A 13283-nucleotide genomic window follows, 5' to 3' on the forward strand; every position below is an offset into this window, starting at 1 on the left:
CTGCCGGGCCATAGTGGAGTAGGAGGGAATGAATAAGCAGTCGAATTGGTAGTGAAGACCAAAGGACTGCCGTCCATAAACTTGGTTAACCCTTTCGCGTCCACGCAGTCCGAGTTAAGGACGTGGGCTATGTTCGCGCATTTAACACTGAGGAACAGTGAAACGGCCGGTTGGACGGCGAAAATTCCATGAGGAAGTCCAGATTGTGAGAAGACAAGGCTTTTTTTTTTGTTAAAAGGAAGTTTGCAGGAGGTCAGTATAGCTTTTCATAAGCCATACTATGTGCTCACTTATGCAAAATCGGTGTGGCAAGTAATAGTAAATCGGTGAAGAATCTGTTATAGCTCCCACAAAAACCGATCTCCCGGAAGTGCCCCAGGAATCGGCACTTTTTATCCGATTTGCCTGAAATTCCCATTCCTATGGCTCTCATGTTAAACGATCTCCCGATTTGACATCTGGAGCGCTTAAAAGTCGCAATTTTTGTCCGATTTGGCTGCTTGTAGTGTGCTGTTATCAACAGCGGTGCCAAGTACGGTCCAAATCGGTCTGTAGCCAGATGTAGCGTCCATATATAAGCAGAATTCATGGTGGTGGTTTTGCAAGATTCGGCTTCTACTACTTTTGTGCGTGAATATTTTTTTTGTCTAGTGAGTGTACGTGAGAGTGAGTGAAAAATCACTCAAGTGCACATCTCTACAAAGGTGGCATGGGGCGAATTAATATCCGCGCACTCTTCCATAAAAGACTCATTTATTATCCGATCGCGCTGAAATTTGGGAGCGGACCCTCCCCCTTACCCAAATTTTCCGAAACGTCAGATCTCGGAGATGGTTGGTGCGATTTAAGCGAAATTTTGTGTGCTCTCTTATAAAAATTTGGTATCCGAATTTCGGATGAGGGACCTAGGGTGGGCGCCCCACCCCAAAACCTACTAAATATGTATATACACCAATCACGACAATATGGGACTCAAATGAAAGGTACTTAAGATGAGAAAACGTATCTGATATCCAATTGTCGGACCAAGTGCAAGGGGGACCACCCCAACCCCCAAAACACCCCTAAATCGGACATATTTACCGACCAAGGCAATATGGGACTCAAATGAAAGGTATTTGCGAGTAGAATACGAATCTGATATCCAAATGTGGGACCACGTTACTGGGGGTCCACCCCTTCCCCAAAATACCCCCCAAACAGGACTTATTTACTGACCATGGCAATATGGGGCTTAAATAAAAGCTATTTGAGTGTAGAACACGAATCTGATATTCAAATGAGGGGCCAAGGGTTTGAGGGCCCGCCCATCCCCGAGAACATCTCCCAAAGGGGACAAATTTACGACCATAGCAATATGGGGCTCAAATGAAAGGTCTTTGGGAGTAAAGCAAGAATTTGACATCAATATTCGGGGAAAGTGTCTATGGGGCCACCTCACCCCCATAACTCCAGCCAAATAGGAAGTATTTGCTGACTATTGCAATATGAGGCTCAAATAAGAGGTATTTTAGAGTAGAACACGAATCTGGTATATATTTCCAAGGCCAAGTCTCTGAGTGGCCGCCCCATCACCCAAAAACCCCCTCCGAACCGTTCATAGTTGTCGACTATGGAATGGAGCTCAAATGAAGGGAATTTAGGAGTAGACCATGAATCTGACATCAATATTCGGGACCAACTGTCTAGGGGACATCCCACAACCATAAAAACCCCCAAGTAGTATTTGCTTACCAAGCCAATTTGGGTCTTCAAGACTGTGGAGCTAGATATTGATAGTTTTTAGGTCCCATACCCCAAACCGGACATATTTGCTGGCTTTTTCAATAAAAAGTTTAAGTGAATGGTATTTGAGATTAGATAACGAATTTTATATCCAATTTCGAGGCCAATGTCATTATGGGGTTCAAATATATGAAAAAAGAGCACGTTGCTGATATATTTTGAGGGCTTGGTGATTGGGGGACCTTCCCACTCCCCAAAACACCCCTAAGTCGGGCATATTTACCGACCATGCCAATGTGGGGCTTAAATGAAAGGTATTGGAGGGCAGAACAAGAACTGATACCCACTTGAGGGACCAATTTTCTGGGGGTCTACCCCTTTCCCAAAATACCCCATCGCAATATGGGGCTCCAAAAAATGTATTTGGGGGTAGAATACGAATTTGATATCCAAATGCAGGACCATGCATTTAGGGCATTACCCCTTCGCCAAAATACCCCCAAAGGGTAAACATTTTTCGACCATGCGAATATGTGGCTCACATGAAAGGTATTTGGGATTAGAAAACGAATTTGATAACCAATTTTGGGACCATGTGTCAAAACCATGTCAAAACCAATGGCCCGGTTGAACCTAATACATTTTTACTTGCTTTTGTTGGATTTATCAAAACTACTTGGAAGGCCAAGTGATTCATTTCAACATGTTTTAAATTTGTTTTCAATCGATACCTAATTAATTTTTCCAATAACAAACATCCATCATATCTATTCCTATCAATAATAGCTTGATAACATTAGCCACTATGAAGAAATCTCAGACATCTTCGGCCACAGATGCTCTTTCATCCCTTAATCGCAGTAACACCAATCCCAGCCAAGTTTCATCGCGCGCTAGATCAACAGAAGTTTATGCTAATCAGGATGAAGATGCAAATTTGGCTTTGGAAACATTCATCAATGGTCTGCAGTTGAACACATTCTTTCAACTAACCGAAGATGCTCAAGAAGAAAGAATGGCTAAAATCGATGTTTTAGAACTTTATGACGCCCTACAAGAGGTTAATCGTGAATTGGCAATGTCCCGCTTGGAAAGTCATTATCTCTACGATTTCTTAAAGAAAAACGATGCCAAGCTTTTAATAGGTCTGCAGCAAAGACGTGCCACTACGCCAAGTCAAAAATTAGTGCGAGCCAAAGATGCCACACAATCTCTAAGCAGCACACAGGCCATTAGGAATAGGATATCCAGTTTTTCCATGTCTCGATCTTTTGTCACAACCACAACGGGAAGTTCACAGAGGAAACCGGCTGTGGAGTACAAATTGAACTTTAAGGCAAAGGCGGAAATGGCAGAAAAATTAGCCATGGAAGTTGAAAAGAGGGTGCTGGCAATGGAGAGTGCAGGTATTTTGAAAGGAAAAAAGTAAAAACATGACGAGGTCGGACGGAAAGAAGGACGGATGGAAGGACGGACGGAAGGACGGACGGAAGGACGGACTGAAGGACGGACGGAAGGAAGGACGGACGAAAAGACGGAGGAAAGGACGGAAGAAAAAAGAGGAAGAAAGGACGGAGGAAAGGAAGGACGGACGGAAGGACGGACGGAAGGACGGACGGAAGGACGGACGGAAGGACGGACGGAAGGACGGACGGAAGGACGGACGGAAGGACGGACGGAAGGACGGACGGAAGGACGGACGGAAGGACGGACGGAAGGACGGACGGAAGGACGGACGGAAGGACGGACGGAAGGACGGACGGAAGGACGGACGGAAGGACGGACGGAATGACGGACGGAAGGACGGACGAAAGGACGAACGGAAGGACGGACGAAAGAACGGACGGAAGGACAGACGGACGGAAGGATGGATGGAAGGACGGATGGACGGAAGGATGGATGGAAGGACGGATGGACGGAGGAAAGGAAGGACGGAGGAAAGGAAGGACGGAGGAAAGGAAGGACGGACGGAAGGACGAGCGAAAGGACGGACGGAGGGACGGACGGAAGGACGGTTGGACGAACGGAAGGACGGACGGAAGGACGGACGGAAGGACGGACGGAAGGACGGACGGAAGGACGGAAGGACGGACGGAAGGACGGACGGAAGGACGGACGGAAGGACGGACGGAAGGACGGACGGAAGGACGGACGGAAGGACGGACGGAAGGCGGACGGACGGAAGGACGGACGGAAGGACGGACGGACGGAAGGACGGACGGAAGGACGGACGGACGGAAGGACGGACGGACGGAAGGACGGACGGAAGGACGGACGAAGGACGGACGGAAGGACGGACGGAAGGACGGACGGAAGGACGGACGGAAGGACGGACGGAAGGACGGACGGAAGGACGGACGGAAGGACGGACGGAAGGACGGACGGAAGGACGGACGGAAGGACGGACGGAAGGACGGACGGAAGGACGGAAGGACGGACGGAAGGACGGACGGAAGGACGGAAGGACGGAAGGACGGACGGAAGGACGGACGGAAGGACGGACGGACGGAAGGACGGACGTGCGGAAGGACGGAAGGAGGAAGGGGTAGACGAAAGAACGGACGGACGGAAGGACGGACGGAAGGACGGACGGAAGGACGGACGGAAGGACGGACGGAAGGACGGACGGAAGGACGGACGGACGGAAGGACGGAAGGACGGACGGAAGGACGGACGGAAGGACGGACGGAAGGACGGACGGAAGGACGGAAGGATGGATGGAAGGACGGATGGACGGAAGGATGGATGGAAGGATGGATGGAAGGACGGATGGACGGAGGAAAGGAAGGACGGAGGAAAGGAAGGACGGAAGGACGGACGGAAGGACGGACGGAAGGACGGACGGAAGGACGGACGGAAGGACGGACGGAAGGACGGACGGAAGGACGGAAGGACGGAAGGACGGAAGGACGGACGGAAGGACGGACGAAAGGACGAGCGAAAGGACGGACGGAAGGACGAGCGAAAGGACGGACGGAAAGACGGATGGACGGACGGAAGGACGGACGGAAGGACGGACGGAAGGACGGACGGAAGGACGGACGGAAGGACGGACGGAAGGACGGACGGAAGGACGGACGGAAGGACGGACGGAAGGACGGACGGAAGGACGGACGGAAGGACGGACGGAAGGACGGACGGAAGGACGGACGGAAGGACGGACGGAAGGACGGACGGAAGGACGGACGGAAGGACGGACGGAAGGACGGACGGAAGGACGGACGGAAGGAAGGACGGACGGAAGGACGGAAAGACGGACGGAAGGACGAGCGAAAGGACGGACGGAAGGAAGGACGGACGGAAGGACGGAAGGACGGACGGAAGGACGGACGGAAGGACGGACGGACGGAAGGACGGACGTGCGGAAGGACGGAAGGAGGAAGGGGTAGACGAAAGAACGGACGGACGGAAGGACGGACGGAAGGACGGACGGAAGGACGGACGGACGGAAGGACGGACGGAAGGACGGAAGGATGGATGGAAGGACGGATGGACGGAAGGATGGATGGAAGGATGGATGGAAGGACGGATGGACGGAGGAAAGGAAGGACGGAGGAAAGGAAGGACGGAAGGACGGACGGAAGGACGGACGGAAGGACGGACGGAAGGACGGACGGAAGGACGGACGGAAGGACGGACGGAAGGACGGACGGAAGGACGGACGAAAGGACGAGCGAAAGGACGGACGGAAGGACGAGCGAAAGGACGGACGGAAAGACGGATGGACGGACGGAAGGACGGACGGAAGGACGGACGGAAGGACGGACGGAAGGACGGACGGAAGGACGGACGGAAGGACGGACGGAAGGACGGACGGAAGGACGGACGGAAGGACGGACGGAAGGACGGACGGAAGGACGGACGGAAGGACGGACGGAAGGACGGACGGAAGGACGGACGGAAGGACGGACGGAAGGACGGACGGAAGGACGGACGGAAGGACGGACGGAAGGACGGACGGAAGGACGGACGGAAGGACGGACGGAAGGACGGACGGAAGGACGGACGGAAGGACGGACGGAAGGACGGACGGAAAGACGGACGGAAGGACGAGCGAAAGGACGGACGGAAGGAAGGACGGACGGAAGGAAGGACGGACGGAAGGACGGAAAGACGGACGGAAGGACGAGCGAAAGGACGGACGGAAGGAAGGACGGAGGAAAGGAAGGACGGAAGGACGGACGGAAGGACGGACGGAAGGACGGACGGAAGGACGGACGGAAGGACGGACGGAAGGACGGACGGAAGGACGGACGAAAGGACGAGCGAAAGGACGGACGGAAGGACGAGCGAAAGGACGGACGGAAAGGACGGACGGAAGGACGGACGGAAGGACGGACGGAAGGACGGACGGAAGGACGGACGGAAGGACCGACAGAAGGACGGACGGAAGGACGGACGGAAGGACGGACGGAAGGACGGACGGAAGGACGGACGGAAGGACGGACGGAAGGACCGACAGATGGACGGACGGAAGGACGGACGGAAGGACGGACGGAAGGACGGACGGAAGGACGGACGGAAGGACGGACGGAAGGACGGACGGAAGGACGGACGGAAGGACGGACGGAAGGACGGACGGAAGGACGGACGGAAAGACGGACGGAAGGACGAGCGAAAGGACGGACGGAAGGAAGGACGGACGGAAGGACGGAAAGACGGACGGAAGGACGAGCGAAAGGACGGACGGAAGGAAGGACGGAAGGAAGGACGGACGGAAGGACGGACGGAAGGACGGACGGACTGAAGGACGGACGGAAGGACGGACGGAAGGACGGACGGAAGGACGGACGGAAGGACGGACGGAAGGACGGAAGGACGGACGGAAGGACGGACGGAAGGACGGACGGAAGGACGGACGGAAGGACGGACGGAAGGACGGACGGAAGGACGGACGGAAGGACGGAAGGACGGACGGAAGGACGGACGGACGGAAGGACGGACGGAAGGACGGACGGAAGGACGGACGGAAGGACGGACGGACGGAAGGACGGACGGAAGGACGGACGGAAGGACGGACGGAAGGACGGACGGACGGAAGGACGGACGGAAGGACGGACGGAAGGACGGACGGAAGGACGGAAGGACGGACGGAAGGACGGACGGAAGGACGGAAGGACGGACGGAAGGACGGACGGAAGGACGGACGGAAGGACGGACGGACGGAAGGACGGACGTGCGGAAGGACGGAAGGAGGAAGGGGTAGACGAAAGAACGGACGGACGGAAGGACGGACGGAAGGACGGACGGAAGGACGGACGGAAGGACGGACGGAAGGACGGACGGAAGGACGGACGGAAGGACGGACGGAAGGACGGAAGGATGGATGGAAGGACGGATGGACGGAAGGATGGATGGAAGGATGGATGGAAGGACGGATGGACGGAGGAAAGGAAGGACGGACGGACGGAAGGACCGACAGATGGACGGACGGAAGGACGGACGGAAGGACGGACGGAAGGACAGATGGACGGACGGAAGGACGGACGGAAGGACGGACGGAAGGACGGACGGAAGGACGGACGGAAGGACGGACGGAAGGACGGACGGAAGGACGGACGGAAGGACGGACGGACGGACGGAAGGACGGACGGAAGGACGGACGGAAGGACGGACGGAAGGACGGACGGAAGGACGGACGGAAGGACGGACGGAAGGACGGACGGAAGGACGGACGGAAGGACGGACGGACGGACGGAAGGACGGACGGAAGGACGGACGGAAAGACGGACGGAAGGACGAGCGAAAGGACGGACGGAAGGAAGGACGGACGGAAGGACGGAAAGACGGACGGAAGGACGAGCGAAAGGACGGACGGAAGGAAGGACGGACGGAAGGACGGAAGGACGGACGGAAGGACGGACGGAAGGACGGACGGACGGAAGGACGGACGTGCGGAAGGACGGAAGGAGGAAGGGGTAGACGAAAGAACGGACGGACGGAAGGACGGACGGAAGGACGGACGGAAGGACGGACGGACGGAAGGACGGACGGAAGGACGGAAGGATGGATGGAAGGACGGATGGACGGAAGGATGGATGGAAGGATGGATGGAAGGACGGATGGACGGAGGAAAGGAAGGACGGAGGAAAGGAAGGACGGAAGGACGGACGGAAGGACGGACGGAAGGACGGACGGAAGGACGGACGGAAGGACGGACGGAAGGACGGACGGAAGGAAGGACGGACGGAAGGACGGAAAGACGGACGGAAGGACGAGCGAAAGGACGGACGGAAGGAAGGACGGACGGAAGGACGGAAGGACGGACGGAAGGACGGACGGAAGGACGGACGGACGGAAGGACGGACGTGCGGAAGGACGGAAGGAGGAAGGGGTAGACGAAAGAACGGACGGACGGAAGGACGGACGGAAGGACGGACGGAAGGACGGACGGACGGAAGGACGGACGGAAGGACGGAAGGATGGATGGAAGGACGGATGGACGGAAGGATGGATGGAAGGATGGATGGAAGGACGGATGGACGGAGGAAAGGAAAGACGGAGGAAAGGAAGGACGGAAGGACGGACGGAAGGACGGACGGAAGGACGGACGGAAGGACGGACGGAAGGACGGACGGAAGGACGGACGGAAGGACGGACGGAAGGACGGACGGAAGGACGGACGAAAGGACGAGCGAAAGGACGGACGGAAGGACGAGCGAAAGGACGGACGGAAAGACGGATGGACGGACGGAAGGACGGACGGAAGGACGGACGGAAGGACGGACGGAAGGACGGACGGAAGGACGGACGGAAGGACGGACGGAAGGACGGACGGAAGGACGGACGGAAGGACGGACGGAAGGACGGACGGAAGGACGGACGGAAGGACGGACGGAAGGACGGACGGAAGGACGGACGGAAGGACGGACGGAAGGACGGACGGAAGGACGGACGGAAGGACGGACGGAAGGACGGACGGAAGGACGGACGGAAGGACGGACGGAAGGACGGACGGAAGGACGGACGGAAGGACGGACGGAAGGACGGACGGAAAGACGGACGGAAGGACGAGCGAAAGGACGGACGGAAGGAAGGACGGACGGAAGGAAGGACGGACGGAAGGACGGAAAGACGGACGGAAGGACGAGCGAAAGGACGGACGGAAGGAAGGACGGAGGAAAGGAAGGACGGAAGGACGGACGGAAGGACGGACGGAAGGACGGACGGAAGGACGGACGGAAGGACGGACGAAAGGACGAGCGAAAGGACGGACGGAAGGACGAGCGAAAGGACGGACGGAAAGGACGGACGGAAGGACGGACGGAAGGACGGACGGAAGGACGGACGGAAGGACGGACGGAAGGACCGACAGAAGGACGGACGGAAGGACGGACGGAAGGACGGACGGAAGGACGGACGGAAGGACGGACGGAAGGACCGACAGATGGACGGACGGAAGGACGGACGGAAGGACGGACGGACGGAAGGACGGACGGAAGGACGGACGGAAGGACGGACGGAAGGACGGACGGACGGAAGGACGGACGGAAGGACGGACGGAAGGACGGACGGAAGGACGGACGGACGGAAGGACGGACGGAAGGACGGACGGAAGGACGGACGGAAGGACGGAAGGACGGACGGAAGGACGGACGGAAGGACGGAAGGACGGACGGAAGGACGGACGGAAGGACGGACGGACGGAAGGACGGACGTGCGGAAGGACGGAAGGAGGAAGGGGTAGACGAAAGAACGGACGGACGGAAGGACGGACGGAAGGACGGACGGAAGGACGGACGGAAGGACGGACGGAAGGACGGACGGAAGGACGGACGGAAGGACGGACGGAAGGACGGAAGGATGGATGGAAGGACGGATGGACGGAAGGATGGATGGAAGGATGGATGGAAGGACGGATGGACGGAGGAAAGGAAGGACGGACGGACGGAAGGACCGACAGATGGACGGACGGAAGGACGGACGGAAGGACGGACGGAAGGACAGATGGACGGACGGAAGGACGGACGGAAGGACGGACGGAAGGACGGACGGAAGGACGGACGGAAGGACGGACGGAAGGACGGACGGAAGGACGGACGGAAGGACGGACGGACGGACGGAAGGACGGACGGAAGGACGGACGGAAGGACGGACGGAAGGACGGACGGAAGGACGGACGGAAGGACGGACGGAAGGACGGACGGAAGGACGGACGGAAGGACGGACGGACGGACGGAAGGACGGACGGAAGGACGGACGGAAAGACGGACGGAAGGACGAGCGAAAGGACGGACGGAAGGAAGGACGGACGGAAGGACGGAAAGACGGACGGAAGGACGAGCGAAAGGACGGACGGAAGGAAGGACGGACGGAAGGACGGAAGGACGGACGGAAGGACGGACGGAAGGACGGACGGACGGAAGGACGGACGTGCGGAAGGACGGAAGGAGGAAGGGGTAGACGAAAGAACGGACGGACGGAAGGACGGACGGAAGGACGGACGGAAGGACGGACGGACGGAAGGACGGACGGAAGGACGGAAGGATGGATGGAAGGACGGATGGACGGAAGGATGGATGGAAGGATGGATGGAAGGACGGATGGACGGAGGAAAGGAAGGACGGAGGAAAGGAAGGACGGAAGGACGGACGGAAGGACGGACGGAAGGACGGACGGAAGGACGGACGGAAGGACGGACGGAAGGACGGACGGAAGGACGGACGGAAGGACGGACGAAAGGACGAGCGAAAGGACGGACGGAAGGACGAGCGAAAGGACGGACGGAAAGACGGATGGACGGACGGAAGGACGGACGGAAGGACGGACGGAAGGACGGACGGAAGGACGGACGGAAGGAAGGACGGACGGAAGGACGGAAAGACGGACGGAAGGACGAGCGAAAGGACGGACGGAAGGAAGGACGGACGGAAGGACGGAAGGACGGACGGAAGGACGGACGGACGGAAGGACGGACGTGCGGAAGGACGGAAGGAGGAAGGGGTAGACGAAAGAACGGACGGACGGAAGGACGGACGGAAGGACGGACGGAAGGACGGACGGAAGGACGGACGGAAGGACGGACGGAAGGACGGACGGAAGGACGGACGGAAGGACGGACGGAAGGACGGACGGAAGGACGGACGGAAGGACGGACGGAAGGACGGACGGAAGGACGGACGGAAGGACGGACGGAAGGACGGACGGAAGGACGGACGGAAGGACGGACGGAAGGACGGACGGAAAGACGGACGGAAGGACGAGCGAAAGGACGGACGGAAGGAAGGACGGACGGAAGGAAGGACGGACGGAAGGACGGAAAGACGGACGGAAGGACGAGCGAAAGGACGGACGGAAGGAAGGACGGAGGAAAGGAAGGACGGAAGGACGGACGGAAGGACGGACGGAAGGACGGACGGAAGGACGGACGGAAGGACGGACGGAAGGACGGACGAAAGGACGAGCGAAAGGACGGACGGAAGGACGAGCGAAAGGACGGACGGAAAGACGGATGGACGGACGGAAGGACGGACGGAAGGACGGACGGAAGGACGGACGGAAGGACGGACGGAAGGACGGACGGAAGGACGGACGGAAGGACGGACGGAAGGACGGACGGAAGGACGGACGGAAGGACGGACGGAAGGACGGACGGAAGGACGGACGGAAGGACGGACGGAAGGACGGACGGAAGGACGGACGGAAGGACGGACGGAAGGACGGACGGAAGGACGGACGGAAGGACGGACGGAAGGACGGACGGAAGGACCGACAGATGGACGGACGGAAGGACGGACGGAAGGACGGACGGAAGGACGGACGGAAGGACGGACGGAAGGACGGACGGAAGGACGGACGGAAGGACGGAAGGACGGACGGAAGGACGGACGGAAGGACGGACGGACGGAAGGACGGACGGAAGGACGGACGGAAGGACGGACGGAAGGACGGAAGGACGGACGGACGGAAGGACGGGCGGACGGACGGACGGAAGGACGGACGGAAGGACGGACGGAAGGACGGACGGAAGGACGGACGGAAGGACGGACGGAAGGACGGACGGAAGGACGGACGGAAGGACGGACGGAAGGACGGACGGAAGGACGGACGGAAGGACGGACGGAAGGACGGACGGAAGGACGGACGGAAGGACGGACGGACGGAAGGACGGGCGGACGGACGGACGGAAGGACGGACGGAAGGACGGACGGAAGGACGGACGGAAGGACGGACGGAAGGACGGACGGAAGGACGGAAGGATGAACGGAAGGAAGGACGGGCGGACGGATGGAAGGACGGACGGATGGATGGAAGGACGGACGGAAGACATGCCTAGTTCGAGTCAGAATTTTGAGACGATCGAGAATATATGGGGTCCTAGATCAATATTTCGAGGTGTTACGAACGGAATGACTAGATTAGTATACCCCCATCTTATGGTGGTGGGTTTTAAAAAACATAGACTTTATCCATCTTCAATTTTGTTTTCAGTTCTAAGCCAAGTCAAAATCCTTCGCGGCCACATGGAAGAATTGCAGTTTATGTATCAGGAAACTCAGGAGACGGCTCATAATTTTAAACTTCATTTTCTGCGCGATCCCAAGGACATGGAGTTTTTGCAAACAGCCACCGAAAAACAACTGGAACGTAAACTCAAAAAGTTTATCAATAATTGGATGAAAAATGCTCGCGCTCTGCTTGCTAAAATGCGTCTAAAGACTGCCGCTTTGCAGGACCATTGCCAAGAATTGCGCAATCAGCTATTTATCAAGTCAGACTTAAGCGGTACCATTTCTCATTTGGATTTTGAAAAGTCAATGATTAAACGCTCGCAACTATTAAAGACATTGCATAAGCAGATTGCACATGTGGCCGGGCTTAAGGGGGTAGCCGGCAAGGCTTCACTTGCCATGTCAAAGGAGCAACAAACCATGTTGAAGCTGGAAGAAGAGGCCAAACAATTGAATAATGAAACTTTGGCAACAATAAAGGCCATTGGCAAATTGGAGGATGAAATTCGCATTTTGGACAAGGCCAATGCCAAGGATATGGAGGCTTTGTGGGGCTTGCGCATGAAAATGGAACATTTTGAGGCTCCAAGTGTGGATCAATATATGGAAAAGAAACATGAGCTCTTCAACTTGGAAAAAGAAGAGAAAATGTTGAAGCGCAAGCTGCACATTTTAAATATGAAATTCAAAAATGCCCAAAGACAATGTGGAAAGCAAGCTAAGGATTCTATGGAAAATTAAACATTTGAAAAAAGTTTTTGATGTATGTGAAATAAAGAAAAAATACTCTGAAATACTTTTCAAACTAATCTAACCTGCACAACAAACCGATTCTTGGCTACGCTGCACCCTTCTTTCAACTTTCCTTAAAAACCCTTTTTAGTGTAATTCATTATAGGTTCCACTGTACCAAACCATAAATCTATAGGTTTGGGCAATATACCACACACACACACAGACACACACTCGGCCTTTTTAAGCCCAAGCCCATTTTATTCAACCAAAAAAGGCAAAGGGTCCAACAAAAAGAAAGCAGCTTCCTCATGGCTGCATTTATAAAAGGTGCCATATTTTCATATTTTTATAGACCCACTCTCCGCAGTTAGA

The 13283-nt window shown here is 56.7% G+C and overlaps 1 protein-coding gene across 1 annotated transcript; it reads left to right on the forward strand.

Annotated features, from left to right (window-relative positions):
- Positions 1-2417: 2417 nt before the first annotated feature.
- LOC106091101 (uncharacterized) lies at positions 2418-12985 on the forward strand. Its single transcript, XM_013257529.2, has 2 exons — positions 2418-3131; positions 12157-12985. Exons 1-2 carry the CDS (start codon positions 2531-2533, stop codon positions 12915-12917), a joined length of 1362 nt encoding a protein of 453 aa, XP_013112983.2. The 5' UTR covers positions 2418-2530; the 3' UTR covers positions 12918-12985.
- Positions 12986-13283: the final 298 nt, after the last annotated feature.

The sequence above is a fragment of the Stomoxys calcitrans genome, chromosome 1 (genome assembly GCF_963082655.1).
Source record: "Stomoxys calcitrans chromosome 1, idStoCalc2.1, whole genome shotgun sequence".
Taxonomy (NCBI): Eukaryota; Metazoa; Arthropoda; class Insecta; order Diptera; family Muscidae; genus Stomoxys; species Stomoxys calcitrans.